General features: G+C 44.7%; 1 protein-coding gene across 1 annotated transcript in view; it reads left to right on the top strand.

Annotated features, from left to right (window-relative positions):
* The window catches only part of EVPL (envoplakin), a 239,139-nt gene that overhangs the window by 154,353 nt on the left and 67,248 nt on the right, over positions 1-17,538 (top strand). The window contains exons 3-10 of the mRNA XM_078654564.1: positions 2,524-2,626; positions 3,412-3,566; positions 7,607-7,730; positions 7,973-8,098; positions 8,774-8,812; positions 9,666-9,827; positions 10,794-10,901; positions 11,614-11,709. Of these exons, the coding sequence (XP_078510690.1) occupies positions 2,524-2,626; positions 3,412-3,566; positions 7,607-7,730; positions 7,973-8,098; positions 8,774-8,812; positions 9,666-9,827; positions 10,794-10,901; positions 11,614-11,709 (913 nt within the window). The remainder of the gene's footprint in view (positions 1-2,523; positions 2,627-3,411; positions 3,567-7,606; positions 7,731-7,972; positions 8,099-8,773; positions 8,813-9,665; positions 9,828-10,793; positions 10,902-11,613; positions 11,710-17,538) is intronic.

Below are 17,538 nucleotides of genomic sequence, written 5' to 3'. Positions count from 1 at the left end.
GCACCTGTGTTAAGATTTGAAGCTTCTGGTGTTGTGAGCAATTTCCCCACCGAACCACTCTACATCACCCTAATAGAGGGTAATGGTAAAGCCAATAGACTAGCTGTCGCAGGGCACTATCATAAAACCCCACAGGAGGGCACTAGATTAAAACAAATGAGCTTAAAAAATGACCTCTTGCGTATGAAAGTGTAGCCGTGTCTTGGGCTTTGAAAACCCTTGCACTAGAGGTGGACACTTGCATTTAAGTACACTTTCATTCTCGCATATCATTACATTTGCAGCTCACTTAACTTGTCCCTTATTTTTTTGCATCTCAAACACCCTCAACCGCTCATGCCTTGCATCTCTTTGCACTTGCAGCTTATTCAGTCTTCGGCCTTACATCTTCGGAAACGCACATTTAATTTCGCCACACACCGTTTTTCATTGCACTGTACTAATTCATTTTGCAGCTTAACACATATTTCACCTCTCGTTGCACACGCAGCTATTACACCTTCAAATTGGCATTTAAAAAAATATCTTATTACACTTTCAACAGCACATGTGATTGTACTTACACCCATTACTTACAATTATACAATCTGCCGCATAGCTAATGACACTCTCATCTCACACCTCCTGCAACCTCACATCTTCTTACGCAAAACACACTTTTCTACATATGTATCTCATTACATTTCAATCTTTCGTTTCATTATACATACGTCTTTGCACTCACAGCTCATTAGATTAAGTTAGTACACGTGACCAGCAGCACTTCATTTCGTTTTTACAGGTGACTAGACAAGCCACAGGTCGCTGTAGTGAAAAAACATTAGAGACCGGCTTTTATACAGGGATTGCATGCTCCTATGCATCATACGTACGCTCAAGAAGCTCCACTGGCTCCTGATACACAAACAAGCTCATTTCAAACCCCTCACACAGACACATTCAAGGCAATACACAACTCAGGCCCCACCTACCTTACCAGTCACATCTCTTTCCACCAACCACCCAGACACCTCTGCTCCGAAGGACTCCTACTCGCACACATCTCATGTATACACAGAACCAGGTCAGGAGGATGGGTGTTCTCTCACATCACTCCTAAAGCCTGGAACAACCTCCCACTGGACATCAGAGCCTGGAACCCAGAGCCTTCTCCTCTCTCCTTGAATTCCACAAGAGGCTGAGGTCCTGGCTTCCTAATAACAAACCTACCATAAGCAGGGCACCTACCTGCTCAGCGCCATGATACACTCGATGGTGATAGTGAGCGTTGCAAATACACATAACATTCTTAAACTCTGCATATTGATCTGCTTATATTTCATGACACCCTTTTTTTGAAATCTGGAAGCAGTCCTGAAGCTCATTCACTTTTATCAAGTACGTGTCCAGGTTTACATTTCATTGCTCTTACATCTCATTATATTCACGTCATTACACCTTCAGTGTTGTATTTCATTGCATGTGCATCTCCTTACATCTCCAGTTTCTCATCTCATTCCATTTGCATCTAATAACAATCCCCCTTGAATCCCATTATACTCACCTCTCATTACAGTTTCGACTTGCAATAAACTTGCATCTCATTAGAGGGCCAACCTTACATCCCAATTGTGCTCTCACCCTCAGGTAAACCAGTATAGGGTAGAAATGAGCAAAGCAATTAGGGCGAAACTCCAGAATGAAATCAAGCCATCCCTGAAGGCACGTGTTTGAGCTTGTGTTGTTAAACCATATATGGCTGTCATGTATGTTTCCATCACAGGTGTTTGGAACAAAAGGTGAATCATGATCATATAGGGGACCTCTATCTCACTGCTGGTCACATTACACCTCCAGGACCATCTGTCCCACCGATTATAAGCGGATGGTGCAGACCCTCTTCCACTTGAAACACATTCTTAGAGTCAGAAGTGAGGACTTCAGGATATTTGTGCTCTTGATCATCAGAGATGATTACCTAAATCTGTGAGAAGATGCTCTTCTGTAGCACCTGGCTGTTGGGAAATCCATCAGACTTACACCTTTTTTTTTTAGTTCAAATCATTTTTATTGAAGAACAAAAGCAAACGAGAATACATACATGAATACATACATGATGGAACGAATACATACATGCTCTGAAGGGACACTTTGAAATGTCCATATGAACAACCAGCATTCTGAATGCTTAATACCGCCCTTTATTTGGAATGCATTCTCGTTTTTTTGGACATTGCTTCAGAATATAAATCATGCTGTAACCTAATCTCTATGTATACCTGGCTTGACCAAGTAAAATGCCCTGGGAATCCGTCCTACCCTGGCTTCTGAGACCCAAACCTCTCAGAGGTATTGCAGAGTTTTCCTTCACATTAGGCCAGTCCTCACTAGGATGTACCATTTGTTTCACACGTGGGTCATCAGTTTGGCGATAGGTCACAGGAGTGAAGAGACAGGTAGCAGCATTGGGAGACTCCGTGATGCACTGGACTGCTCTTTCGAGATATCCAAAGATTTTAATGACATTTCTCTTTCCTCAATTAGGTCCTCGGTGCCCAATGAACTGGCCCTATTAATCTCGCGCATGCAGAAGAATGCAGACGAGGTGGAGAGAAACATCCTGGAAACCCAGAATAAATTGAAAAAGGTAATTCTAGAAAGGAGACAATCGGCTAAGATAGGTGGTGTATCGAGGATTGGTGAGAAGGATTTAGATAACGTGGGCTGGAGGTTAGGAATGTAAACCGCCCTCCTCCGTTTCAACTTATTTCCTCTAGACTGATGGAACATCTGCCAAATAGAAGAACAGCCATTCAAATCCGACACCCCGCCACCTCTCCTGGTGTACCTTAAATGAAGATTTCACTCTCCCACCCAAAAGAGTAGATTTTCCTTGGAGAGAAAACAAAATGTGTGCCCTGATCACACAGAGCTATTTACCCTCAGCATACATAGATGTGTCATGTGTGTTAAACATACAAGGACAGCAACTGGCGGTATGTCATGAGACCAGCCTAGTGGGTCTCACTACTCCCCAAGTGTGGTTTCACTTGACATAATGTTTACCATGATAACGAATCTGTCCTTCAACTCGCACATCCCAAAAGGAGGCAGGGGCTGATATTTAAGGGTATTTGAAACTTTAAACCCCCCCTCACCAACCTACACGTCTGTGTCCTGCCTACATTCAGTGCAGATTCTTCATGGGTTTCTTCTCCCTGCTTGTAGACTGAGCCTTAAATCCTCTGATCGTTGAACTATTGTGCAGGTCGATGGCTTGGAAGGGGATATGTCCAGATTAGAATGAGGCCAGTAAGCGCTTCTCCATGTGACTCTATGCAGGAGTTAGCCGTGTCTTGCACTGGTCATTTAGAGACTGGTTTGTGCTTCCTGGCTTGCATACACCCATGTTCTTCTTATCTTTTCCTGCAGGATGCTGAGTATTCCAAGCAGAAGCAACCCTTCCAGTACCAGCAAGAGAATGCAAAATGCCTGAAAGAATCCGAGGTCCTTCTGAAGGACCTCTTCCTTGACGTCGACAAGGCTAAGAGATTGAAGCACCCCCAAGGGCCAGAAATTGAAAAGGAGTGAGTCAAGCAAAGTGACATTTTTCTAGGGGCAAAGACGGTATTTTCATATTCAGATACATTATTGGTTTTTTTTTTACAATTAGTCTAATCTAAACTCCGTGCAAGTCTCATGGTTTGTAGGAAGTAACAAGGGCTGCAGTCGTTGATCTTTGGTGACAGAACATACACGGGACACATATTGGTAAAAACACAAACATAACATTTCATTGTTGACTTTGTCTATGGAACACAACCATGTGCATGTAGTATTCACATCAATGGAAGCTCAATAGGCCAAAGGGATTATGTAAAGTTTTTCTGAAAAGCTATGTCCTCAAAGAGTTTAAAACAGGGAGTAGATCCAGGATTTGGTACAAAGCCCCTTCTCTGGGCAAACAAGCCGTGCTTGTAGGGTTTACACTGGACGTTCTGTTCTAGTTCCAGTTGGGTTGACCTGAGCAATATGGGTGCCGTGTGTACTTGGGCGAGGCTTTCACGTAATCAGTGGTTTCGCAGAGCATGAATTCATGCATCATTACCCAGGGAGTAAATTAACAATCCTGAATGGGAAACTTGTGCAGCTTTTTGAATACAGGTTTCATGTTTTGGTTTCTCTGTATGGGTCACCAAGTATGTCGAGTTTTATTAGAAAATCTGTACTTTAACATTTTGTCTTCAAAGCCTTGGTGAAGCGCATAACAACAACCAGTTTCAGATGAGATGACAGCCTGGGCGGGTCATAAAAGATAGTTTCAAATTACAGTCGTTTAGGGCGGAGGCTGCCTCAGGACAAACCTGCGTTAATTTAAGGATATTATGCCCTTTGTCGAGCATACGTCAATCCAAGACTCTCTTCAGGATTGCTATAGGTGGGGTGCTTTAATTGTTGCGAGGCTTTGCTTGTGTTGAATTCCATGTGCTACTTGAATACTGGATAAACAATCCTCAAATCTATTGTATTATTTTAGTTGATCATTTGGCATGAACACGGAGGGATTTGCTTTACTTATCAGCTTCAGTATTTTTCTGTGAATCCTATTAGGCCGATTATTCGGACATTGAAGCTTAGTAATGTAGCAACTATAAGATGCAGGAATGGGTACCAGATACTAGATATTGCCGTTAAGAGATACCTGTAAGGAAAAAGATCTGATACAAAGCAGATATGGATAAGTAATCAAGTCAGCTGAAAAAAGAAACACTCCATCAAAGAGTTTAGTTGTCTGGAGCACTACTATCAGAGCCGGTGCTTGTGCGCCGTACATTGCACTAGCTAAATCTCTTATTATGATAGTAAGATACTCCATAAGGCAAGGACAATATTATGTTATGCAGAGTATTTCATGAATGAATGGCCAGTTAAATAGATTCCTTCTCCCAGGATTAGGGGAGCACATACTGGCGTCCTCAAACCCACTACCTACATCTCCACGTGAAACAGAAGCAGAACTATGGTCACAACTCAGATACACGTGGCAGACAAACGGATTTAACTGAGTCAATTTCGCAAGCACAAAACAGAACCCATTGTAATAATAACCTAAACTGGTAGTAAAATGGAGATCCTAATGTACACATTGCGCCTTAAGAATTACATGTTCCAAAAATGAAGGAATTATCCTGTCAGGTAAAAATATAACTGCATATTTAAAACTTTAAGAGACAAATCACTAACTACATATATTAGTTTCAAAATGCTGAAAGAATGTCCCTAATACCTGGTCTTAAAAGTTCTGAGCACCTCACAACAGTCTTGTTGAGCGAGTCTCCAGAAAGCACTCCCCCCAATAACAAACACATTAACCCATTCACACTCTGAGTATGTGCCAACCCTCTATGATCGGAAAGTGTTTGCAAACTTGGGATTTAAAAGCTAACTAAGTATCAGAAAAATGAACTTCCGGGCCCTCTTCACAGAGCAGGCAAAGGACAACTGGCTGAAGACAAGTTACATTAGAAAATATCCAGTAAGATAAGCAGGGCCCTCTGAACACAGGAAAGGACAACATGAGGTCGGATATCAGCCACAGAGCTTGAAAACTGGAAGAATCTGTGGTCTAAGCCTTACATTATGTGAGGGGGTTAACACCCCAACCAGTAGTGAACATATTGAACCAGATTTTGTGACTTTGGCACATACCAACTGCATTGGCTGAAGACCTCCTGATTATAATGACTTACGAAGTATCTGGATAGGTGAAAATAGGAAGACATTTCTTTTTTTACCATGAAATAAAAATGAAGACGTACCTTGAACCCTTGAACATGGGACGGCTCCCATTTACATATCAATCGCTTGAGGATAGATCCCTGAACTCCCGGGAAGCAACCCTCTGGACCTCCCTTTCCTTTGCCTCTTTAGCTTGATGAGGACTTTGCAAAGAACAACAAACGCCTAAAGCCCTACTTCCTTCGCATGTTATAAGCACTTGGCACAGTAGGGTCTGCATGTCTGCTTTTCTCCTTTGCATTAATTTCCCAATTTTCTCCAGATTGTAAAGCACGTAGTAACACCAAAACCCTTCCTACTACTGAAATCTGTGACATTCCCTGTCACACAATACCTGTCTACAAGCGGTAACACAAGCTGTAACAGTGTAATGACAATGAACCTTTTTTAAGGGCTTATTGGCGTTAACACATGCTTTTCACAATAAATAAGGCATTGCTACTGCCTTTGTTGTAGCTTTTTTTTTATAACAAACAGATTAGGCCTAGAGCCTTGATCACTGTCTTGTCACTAAAACAAATTAAAGCCAAATGTGTTGAGCATAAGCATTCCCACAGTACAAAAAAGTGCAACACAAACACTCTTTTTCAGAAAAGACACGCAACTTCTGCCCAGTCAAAATCTGATCACAAGGAACCAACATTTGGTCGAAGCCAAAGCCCCTCTGTCAGGTGTCATAAAATTACGAATATATCAGAAAAAAAAGTTGGCAAAAAATATACATTTCCTAAAATGTCATAACAAGGGCTCTTAGTGAAGATCTTCTCCTACAAGAGTTTATCACAGCAGGTAGCCAACACCAAAAACCCTTGCCTACTATGGTACTCTGTGAAATTCCCTACAATAAAATACTTGTCCCAAGTTTCAGCACAGTGTAATGACATGGCACCTTTCAAGGCCTATTGGGTTTAACATATGCTTTTCATAGTAAATGAGACAGACCTACTGACTTTGCCATCATTTTCCATAATATACAGCTCAAGCACATATTCTTGATCAGTGGCTTGTCAGCATAACCAACTCAGCCCTCAGCATAAGCTTTCTCACAAGGCAAAGGAGAAATACAAGCAGTCTTTTTGAGCTGAAGCACACAGCTACTGCCCAATCAGACTGTGTACTTAAGGTTATCAACGGAACCAAAGTCTCTCTCTCAGTAGACCATCTTACAGCTCTTTGTCTGCTGATTGCATAAAGTCTGGCACCAGCAGCACAGTCAGGTCAGACCTAAAAAGAAACACGGTGCCCGACCCAGCTCTGGACAATAAATCCTTCTATTGCTTTGCTTCATTATACAACTTCACTTCTAAGGGTGCTCAACGGGGTTAGTGTAGCCGTACAGGCTTGGTAGGGGAAGGCGAAGAATGTAGAAGCAATGAATCTCCCTCTAAAACCACTGACAACACACAACATGTGATATCCCGGTGCTGCTAAAGGGGTAGGGCTGATAAACAGGGTGTCACTAAAAGGCCATAGCGCTGCGGCCAGCAGCCGAGAGCGTGGCTGATCTTCCATTGGCGACCACAGGCCAATAGGCAGTCTGGGTGCTTTGCAAGAGCTTGGACTGAGGTCGAGAGAGATGATGGAAGAGGACTGTGCCTGAGATTACAAGTCTGGTGTTCAGTTGCTGTTCGGCGTGAGCCGTGAGGGATGGTGGTGGTGGAATATGAGGAATGGTGGCAGAGACTTCTGTTTTCTGAAACAACAGGCTGGTGGTTAGTTTATTCGGTTATCATAGTCAGCCAATCTGGGTGTGGTTGGGTGGGTCATGTTAGAGGTGAGGCCAGGCTGATTCCACAGTTGACCACAACTTCTCTCTCCTTCTTGGCAGCATCCGTAACCTTCACGAGCGGCTGAGCCAAGAGTGCTCGGACTACCGGGAAATTTATGAGAAGTTCAGCCTACCCCAGGTGGGGCCGAAGGTCAACTGGCACCAGGTGCTGGACGAAAAGCAGGTACGTTCAATAGGCATTTATTTAAGCACACTTAGAGCAAAGGAACCCTTCATATCTCACTGAGCATGTGAGGGAAAGCAACAGGTAGGCTAAAATGCTCATGCTTCTGACATGCAGTGTACGCAATCCCAACCCTGTCATCTGCCGGAGAAACTACCACCTTTCCCCACCTCATGTCAGAGGAACACCTTGTGAAGGAACAAGCAAGTGACCTGGCCTTCTTGCTTTCTGTCCTGCCCCAGAGAGAACTGGACCAGAGGCAGTATGGGCCTGGCCTGGCCGAGGTGGAGAAGCAGGTGGCGGAGCACAATATCCTCCAGCAGCAGATCGAAGAGTATGCGCCAGACATCCGGAACCTGTCCACGGGGGTGAGTAGCATCCAGTCGCATGGGAGACTCTCTAGAATGCAATCGGGAGTTGGGTGGTGGGAGTTGTAAGGGGGCGGGTAAAGACAGAGTTCCAGAATGTATCCACTGTGGTAAGTAGCACCGCACCCCAGTGGAGACATTTAGAGCCAGGGCTGGTTGGCAAAGGGAGAAACTTACTGCAGAGATGCAAGACCTGTTCATGCTGTGAATAGAATCTCTGAGGGGGTGGCACTGTCATAGAAACCCATAACTCATCTTGCAGGGAGAGTAAAGAACCCTGGGGGAAACATAGGGCTGTGGGTGGTAGAGAGGTCCGGTACGTATCCGCTGGGATGCATACAGTCCTCCTAATGTCTGCACCCACCATGGGGCAGAGATGCGAATTGTGTCGACAGAAAGTCACAGGAAGGTGAGGGGGTGCAGGGATCATTGTCCATGAGTAAGGCCTCAGCCCTGGTGGAAACATGGGGGGGGGCACATTGTGATCTTGGGGGCAAATAGGGGGCTGTTCAATGATGCAAACTGTTCTCAAAGGTGTGCTGTTTAGTTGGCCTGGCCCCTGTTCTGTAGCCATCAATCTTGGTTGTTTTTAGGAACCCAATTTTGAAAATTGTAATACAAAAAAGACTTTTGTTAACCATCGTTCTTTCCTTTGTTTCCTCTGCTGGAAAACAGGACGCTGACGACATTAAGAGACAATACCAAGGACTCCTGGTATGTATTCAGTCCATGAGTGTCATTTCAGCATTCATTTGACTAAAGTTGTGCATTCTGACTGCTCAGTCAAAGACAGAGCGCTAGGGCCCTGATGGCGTCTCGGCTCATACAGACTGTCGCTCACGTCTCCTTTCTACTGTCTGGTGTAGCTGTGTGTATTAAGAGGTGCTCCAGGAGATGGCCTCCAGGGTGTGTTTTGAAGCAGAGCCCTACCACTCTGCAATGGCTGCTCTGTAGAGGGGGCATTTCTTGCAGGATTGGCATTCCGGCAAATGGAGTAGGGTTGAGTAATTTGGGGTACGCTTTGGGTATGTAACTCAATCTTGTGTACATGCAGTTAACCTATGGACACCTTTTCAGTAGTGAGTGTAGCCAGATTGCACAATAAGCTGATAAACAGCAAAACCCTTTATCCCCTTTTAAGAAGTGGGGACTGTGACGGGAGGGAGTGTGGTGGCACTAGGGCCCCTGCTGATCGACTAAGGTTTGAAATTCTGAAAAGGGCGCCCTTTGTCCCGACAAAGTGTTTATGAAATTAAAGTTTCCAACTTAAAATAAAAAGCAACCCCACTTCAGCTTCGAAGATGTATCACCCAGTTGCCCACCACATCGTGGAGAGGTATTAGTTAGTTGCAAAAATGTGCAGGTCTTCTGGCACCATTAGTAGACATAGAGAAAAGACCACAAGCGCAACAAGGTGTCCTCACAGTCACAGAAGGGCAGCATGCCGCTGGACCGAATCGCTTTAGTCGGTCTTTCATTCTTAATTGCATATATATGTAAATATTTCTCAGTCTCTCCAGTTGCTTGACTGTTTCCCTTATGTCGCTACCCTCTCAACAACACACAGGAGGTGGCTACCTGGAGAAGCCGGAACCTGAGCAGCCTGTACAACCACCTCCATGGCTGCACCAAGGAGCTCATGTACCTCAATGAGCAACAGAACAAGATCCTGAGGCAGGACTGGAGCGACCAGATGCCAGACCCAGCCAGTGTGAGGCTGGAGTATGAGGTGAGGCTGGAATATATGACAAGGCTGCAGTACTGGGTAAGGTCGCGGTACTGGTGGAGGGTATAGGACTGGGTGAGGATGCATGCAGTACTGGGTGAGGTCGCAGTACTGGGCGAGGTCGCAGTACTGGGCGAGGTCGCAGTACTGGGCGAGGTCGCAGGACTGGGTGAGGTCGCAGTACTGGGTGAGGTCGGAGTACTGGGTGTGGTCGCAGTACTGGGTAAGCATGCAGTACTGTGTTAGGATGCAATACTGGGCGAGGTCGCAGGACTGGGTGAGGTCGCAGGACTGGGTGAGGCAGCAGGATTGGGTGAGGCTGCAGAACTGGGTGAGGTCGCAGGACTGGGTGAGGATTCTACAGGGTATTGTCCTGCACTGCAGGTTGTGGCTGCAGTGGATGGCGAGGCTGCAGTAGGTGTTGAGAGTGAATTATGGGTTGAGACAGCAGAGTAATGAAAGTCTATAGAAGATTTGAGCTTGTCATGCCACAGGGGCCAGGGTACCCGTCTGCTACACTATACCGAAACCTGGAGGCCGAAGTGGGCTAGTATTGTCCTCTAAAGAAATGGAAATTCCTCTTAACAAGATAGTACCTCAGAAAAGCTGGCGGGCTAGGGGCAAGGGTAGTTAGTAACTTATTCCTCTGAGACGTCCTGAGTGGCATGGGAGACTCATTATTTTGCCTCTGGGGCTGCTGGACGGGCAGTCTGGAAGGATGGGGAACATGAAAATATGGTCCAGACAGATGAGGATGCAGGTAAAATTGGTATCTCTGTGACTGTAGCCCACCTTAAGGATTGCCTGCCTTCTGCAAATGCCAAAGCCACCTTTGTCAGGAGGTGAGCTGCAACCACCCATGGTGTCAAGAGGATCAAGTCATGTTCAGTTAAGTGAGTTAGTGTGTCATTGACTCTGTAAATGGAGTGATTACTTGTATAGTGACATGAATTCTTTCGTGTTTTGCAGAATTTTAAAGCTCAGGATTTGCTGACGCAAGAGGAATATGTCAACAACCTACAGGATGATGGAGAGCGGATGATTGATCTGCAGCATCCCGCGGTGAGCTCGATCCAGGTACGAAGCGTGGACTGACAAAGCACTCTAGGGAGTGGCTTGGTGAGGAGAACCCACACATGTTCATAATGGAAGGTTACTAATGGGTCTGTAGGCACCTTTGAAGGGATAGGTATGCCACAGAAGAGGACTGGCATGTAGAGACGGGGGAGCTATCCCAACCTGCCAACATCTGTAAAGGAGTGCGAGGGCTGAGTGAAGACTTTCTCGGCTGCGCTCCTTTTGAGACACCCACTTAACACGAAATGCTCTAGTTCTCCAGAGCCAAGCTGTTTGCCTCAGATGGGACAGAGCGATGAAATATCGGGCAATACCAGTCCATGATGTCCCTGGTCCAAAGAAGGGCGAGGGAACATCTTGTTTAGCACTGGATTATTGTAGCTTTACCTGCAATTTTAGATATCAACCAAGATCATGACATGTTATATTCAGAAAAGTATTTGAATGTGTAAAATACCCCAATGCATGAGAGCCTAAGTCACAGAAAATATACTTTGGCCCTGATTTGGATCTCTGCGGATGAGTTACTCCGTCACAATGGTGACAGATATCTGCCAAAATACAATTCCCATTATATCCTACGGGATTTATATCTCGGCGGAAGGGATATCTGTCACCATTGTGATGGACTAACCCTTTCGCCGAGATCTAAATCAGGCCCTTCGATCTTCTCAGCTACTGTTCATTTCATTGTTTGTGTATCCCTCTACAGGCACACCAAGAAGCCCTGAAGACCGAATGGCAGAACTTCCTTAACCTCTGCATTTGCCAGGAGAGCCACCTGAAAAACGTGGAGAACTACAAAAAGGTAATATTGCAGAGGACTTAATCCCCCTGTGCTTTTCCTGGGGCACACAGTTTTGATGTATGCGTGATCTTGTGATCTCTGTTCCATTTTCCTATAACGCAATTAATGGTAACTAGGAATCGACTAACTGCGTGCCATTTGGCTTATTATTAGGTGGTGAAGAAAAATCCTCCAACTTGTAGAAGAAGTGCTTAACTAATAGGTGAATCCACCTGTAACTTTCCTCAACTGCCAGAGGTACTCTCTTGGATTTAGCAATTCAACCAGAAATTGGAGGATTCTCCATTGTCAGCTCTTAATTTGACCTTTATTGTCGGATTCTTGTGGCATTTGAGGCTGTGAATGTCCTGGGTCCTATTCTAGGTAGGCTTACAAAAGTACGAGTGTCCAACTTTGTTTAAATACCTGAGCAAGATACTTAGGGCCTGGTTTGACTGATGAAGTAGTGTCCATTATGATGGCCATGGTACCATCCTGGGGGTACTCTGCCCAATTTAGAGATGACGGCCACACCAGCGATCATCTCTGTACGTTGGAAGAAACTGCCATGACAGTGGAGCCACAGGGGCTCAGCCAATAGAATACTTAGAATACTTAAGGTCCACCCATCTGTACATGAGGCGGATGGACCGAGGGTTTGGCAGGCAAGATGCTCTAAATCTGACCCTTATTTGCAGTGTTTGTGAAATTTAGTACATTCAAGTAGCCCCTTGAATTGCAAACCTGAGCACCTTTTACACAGAACAGAACATAGAGCAACACTGATTCCACTGAATTCAGCTGCCTCTATGGATTTCAGTTTCTTTATCGAACTTACGAAAGGTAGCATTTGTGCCGCTGTGCAGTGTCGCAGTCTTTGCAGCATTGCTTTGCAAGTCCCTTGTTTTGTTAAAAAAAGAGACGATAGGATGGAGAGAAGTGGTTCATAATGCTATTTTTAACCACAACCAGAAGGGAAGGTGGCAGGCATGATCTCACCAAGCATGAGCAAAATAATTTAGATGTGGTAAATAGCTTGAGGGTGGTATCTGGTGTACAAGTTTGTTTTCACCCCGAGTGTGCGGACAGGGGATGATAAATGTTGGATGCTGTGATGAAAGTGTGTGATGTTTGTTAGTGAGAGAACAGGCGGTCATCTTTAAGGTTGAGGATTTCTTTTGGGCGTTTACGATGATCAGGGAAGACAATGCTTTAGGGATGTGTGACAGTAGGGGAGAGTCTCAAGTGAGCAGTTTGTGAGCCACTAGGAGCTCATCAACTGGCATTCGGCTTAAAGGCATGGGGGACAGCCTGGCTGTCATTCATGGAATATGGACCGAAATGACAGTGCTTTATGCAGCATCTTGGAGGAAGTGCTGCTCAGCTCTGGTTACTCAAAGTGACAGTCAATCAACACAGTGGCAGAGAGGAGAAACAGGCACACACAGACACCCCCCCACACAGACAGAAACACAGAAACACAAAACAACATACCTATTCTATGAGGACCGGCATTGACAGAATTGAAGTATGTAATTACTATTCGAACTCCACACACGCTTTGATTGTGGGGTAGATTATAAATAGGGCTCTCAGTTTTATGGAATTAATTTTGTTGCCATTTCCGTCTGTATTTATCCATATTAATTTTGGGGCATTTTTTTCTGTATTTATCCACATTTATTTTTGCCACAAGCAAAAGATGACGCTACAGCTAGTATTTTTCCACATTTATTCAAATTGACAATGCACACATGCGCTCACTTATACTAGCGACTTGTTGTGGCTTTAGCAGTGCTTTAAATGCTCCGGTACTGAGTAATTTGAAAAGGAGAGCACCTGTGCTTCTCAGTTATGCTATAAAACACTTTAGGATAGAGTACAAGCACTTATCAGGAGCAAACATGTGCAGTGCTTCTGTATTTCCATTTAAAGCTCTGGGGTGGAGGTTGGTTGTGATGCGTGGAATCCAGGGTGCCTGCCATGAGCTCGAGCTTCCGGGATCTGCAAGTTGTGGGATTACACGTCATTATGTCATGAACATGCGGAGTGGTAACACAGAAAGTGGGGGCTGAGCAACCAAGGGCGCCAGGTGGGAGTGGGGGATAGTGATGGACACTCGAGGCAGAGACAACACATCTGTCTGGGGGGCAGGTGGGCTAAAAAGGCATCAGTGGGCAGAGCTGGGCAACTGTATGGGGCCTGGGACAGGAGTAGTCAGGGGCGTTGGGGGAGGCTACGGCAAGATGTTGGCGCACCTAGGTGCCTAGGTGGAGAAGGGGCAGGTTAGAGCCCGGACAGCACTGATGTGGGATTACAAATTTTGGGGACTAGTTACTGTAAGAGGGTGGTACTGGAGAGGAAGTACCAATCTGCCGGGCCCGATGAGTGGGTGGTGGTGTGCCCTGGTTCTTTTGGAGTCGCAGATATTTACTATTTACATAGGGTAAATAGACGTACCTTTCAAGTTGAAATGGCGGAGGGTTGGCGCAGAGCTCACTTGAGAGGCAGAGCCCTGGAGTTGGTGAATTCTCCGAAGGGCCGGGCAGCAAACAAATGCTGACTGTGGTGACTCAGAGGCGTCTGTCTGGAAACACAGTGGCCCAGTGCTGGTCATAGTCAGAGGCGCAACTAGAGTGGAATTAAGGGGGATTGGGGAGGGCCTAATAAAATTTTCGGGGGCGGGGCTAAGTCTTCCAGCAATCAGCAGAGTGAAGGAGCCGGGGCTCTAAGAAGGGGTGAAAGAACAATAAAGCCTTGTTAACAAGTAAATGGTCTTACAAAAGATCTGTGGAGTACTCAGGTGTGGCTGTGTGTGTGCACGGGAAGCTCTCTCAGCTTCCCGTGCTGACACACACAACGAGGAGGGGAGGAAGGGGTGGCTGAAGCCCTTTAAGCCCAATGGGCGTTGTGTGCATGGTATTACCACTGTGCAAAATACAGGTCCCACGTTCAATCTCTGTGCTGACTCGGTTTTTAACCCTTCCAAAGCTCGGCACATTATCCCATTTGCAGTGCTATGAATCCTTAAGAATCTGAGAGCAAGCACTACACAAAAAACTGTAGTTTGCCATTTTAACTTCCTTCTATTGTTCCAATGTCCAGGTGGAAGGAGTTGGCTGAAAATCGTTTTTGTTCCCAAGTAGCGCTATAGGGCATATGGGTGGAATCCATGCGCTATGTAATTATTCATTATTTGCACCATTGTTGCCCGTAATCAGATCATCAGCAGAGGTGTGTGTGAGTATGTGTGTATCTGTGTGTGTGTGTGTCTGTGTGTGTGTGTCACCACCAGTCTGCACTTGTCCTGAATAGGTGGTGATTTCTGTTGCCTTTCACACTCTAAATCTAAGACTAGAAAGCTGGTTAAAACCCTGTCAGAGTGACTCGTTTCCTTTTTTTATTAAATAAAATGATTTTATCCGGAACCTTCTGTTGATAAGGTGTATGTATGAAGAACAGAAGGTCACAAATCCTTGTTATGAAATGTTCAGCCATGTAGGGTTGTTTAATATGGGGTTGCAAGCCTCGGGCAGTGACTCAGCACTGCTCAGAGCCCACTCAGTGATGCTTCAATCTGACCAGGATTGTTTCAGGGGCACAAAAAGACCCTGGTTGGAAGGATTAGAAGGAATTTCCAGCAGCAGAAAGGGGGCGTGGCGAGATAACTCTGGATTCGATCATGGCAGCGCGGCAACATTTTCTAGTATTTTGCAGTTTTTACATATAAATACAGACAAAGGAAAAATTGTTTTCCGCCAATATCCGTTTAAACGGAAAACCGGGAGCCCTAGTTATAAAGCACACCGGAGAAAGTCTTACTGCATTTTTAGTTTTTTGATACACTCGCTCGAGAGTACCTAAAAACACTTCTGGGACGTATTCTCATAACGGACCGGTCGTCACAAAGATAGTGTTTTTCTGGTTCTGTCAATGCTGCGAGGCACACACGGAAACACACATGCACGCACAAACACGCACACACACACACACGCCTGCCCACACAGGCACACACTTTTGTTGATGGGAAGTAGATATTAGAAGAGGTTGAAGACCTGTTCAATAAAGATTAGGATATGCACAGTGGCCAAGACGCATTTGCTCTAATGATGGACGTAATTTGGTGGGTTTGGGTGCTGTATCGATGCTTACATTTTTTCACACATCTTTCCTACCACCCCTGCTTTCCTTGACCTGACACTGATGTTTGAAGATACATTTCTGAAGCTCTTGCTACTGTTATTCCAGCACTAAGTCGTGCAGTGCACTTTTAGCAAAGTTTATTTTATAGCAGATATATCTGAGCCCTTTTAGCACAGATCAGCCTCCGTTGGGTGCTCTCTCTTCTTCTTATAAAATCCTCAGTTCCCAGGGGTTAATTTATTCGAAGTATATTTTAATTTTAGAAACACTCATAAGCTAATTTACAGCAGGAATGTTAGGTAAGAAGAGCTGTAGTTATCATTACAAGGTTTCAGACATGCCCTACCACCCATTGTGTGTAGAGTACTGAATGTGTTAAGTCCTGCATGTACAGTCATTGTGGATTCAGTGAGAAACACCCATGGCTGGGAGCGGGTGCTAAAAACAAAACTCCACCCTCACAATAACCTGTGTTTCTTGTTTTAAAGAGGGTTAACCCTACACAGGGAGTTGTCACTTGACGAAAACAGGTCGTGAGAGCTCCCCACCTAAAAACACATTCCCATGAATATACATTTTAAAAATACGTGGATCACATTTTATTTGCTGTTTGTCCGATGAAATGCGACTTTGGTCCATTGCTCTAGGTCTCTGAAAATAAATTTGGGTTCTTAATGTTTAAATTATCCTGCAGCATTGCTGAGTTTCTTTCAGGGTTTTCTCTTCTCTAGCCCTTCATCTAGTCTCAAATGAGGCCAGTAGGGTGAAGTATCACAGGAGCTGAGATGTCCAAGGGACTTCTTGCCAACTGACAAAGACTATTTTCAAAGACTTGTCGAACCAGATCCACAAATCCAGATTAGGATCAAGCAAAATCAGTACAAAAGTCATGTTTAGATGCTTGTGTGGGTAGCGCCACAAAGGGGAAGCCATTGTAGTGGTATTATAGATGTGGTTCCTGAGCATATGAATCCTATATGCCTTGCATGTTACCTCTGCACTCAAAGAGCATTGTTGCGCATAGGCCAACGGTGCAAGCAGAGCGAATCAATCCTCTTGTATGCATTTTACCTCCGTGTGGTCGGCTTGTTTACTCCTATAAATGAAACCATTCTTTGCCATAAAGACAGCAATAGCTCTGATGCACGGGTAAGGAAATTGGAACATTCTTGTAAACAAAGTGTTGAAAACCTCGTTTCTCATTATTTTCATGAACATTGCTACTTACAATATTGTGTGTCGTGTAACTTTAGTCACTCTGCTTTTTTTTAGATAAATGAATTACTATTAACAATCTTTGTTAGATGGATCTTAAGGCAGAAGTAAGGATAAAAAACACAAAGTGCCAGATTTGGATTTAGGTGCTACTAAAAAATTCTTACATTTTGAATAGGAAGTGCTACCCCATTGGTGGAATATCATTGATCATGCTAGCTAAATAGGGAAGAGACCCTGCTGGCATAATCTCCTCTGGAGTTTGCAGTGTATCCAGAAATTGGAGCATTTGGTGTCACCCCCACACCTTGAAATCAGGGCAAACATGTCATGTACAGCAGGTTAGTTCTTTGAAAAATAAATGCTGCCTGTTCATAAGCACCATGTTCATTTTAGAGAGTGAAATCGAAATCTCGGTATGAGGCAAGTAAATAAAGTAAACCAGACAGGAAATAGTCCCATTAGAGTTCTGTCTTTCTTTGATCTATTTCA

This window comes from Lissotriton helveticus, chromosome 7 (genome assembly GCF_964261635.1).
Source record: "Lissotriton helveticus chromosome 7, aLisHel1.1, whole genome shotgun sequence".
In the NCBI taxonomy this organism is placed as follows: Eukaryota; Metazoa; Chordata; class Amphibia; order Caudata; family Salamandridae; genus Lissotriton; species Lissotriton helveticus.
The sequence above is the reverse complement of the archived record's forward strand: the minus strand, read 5'-3'. Positions and strand labels throughout refer to the sequence as shown.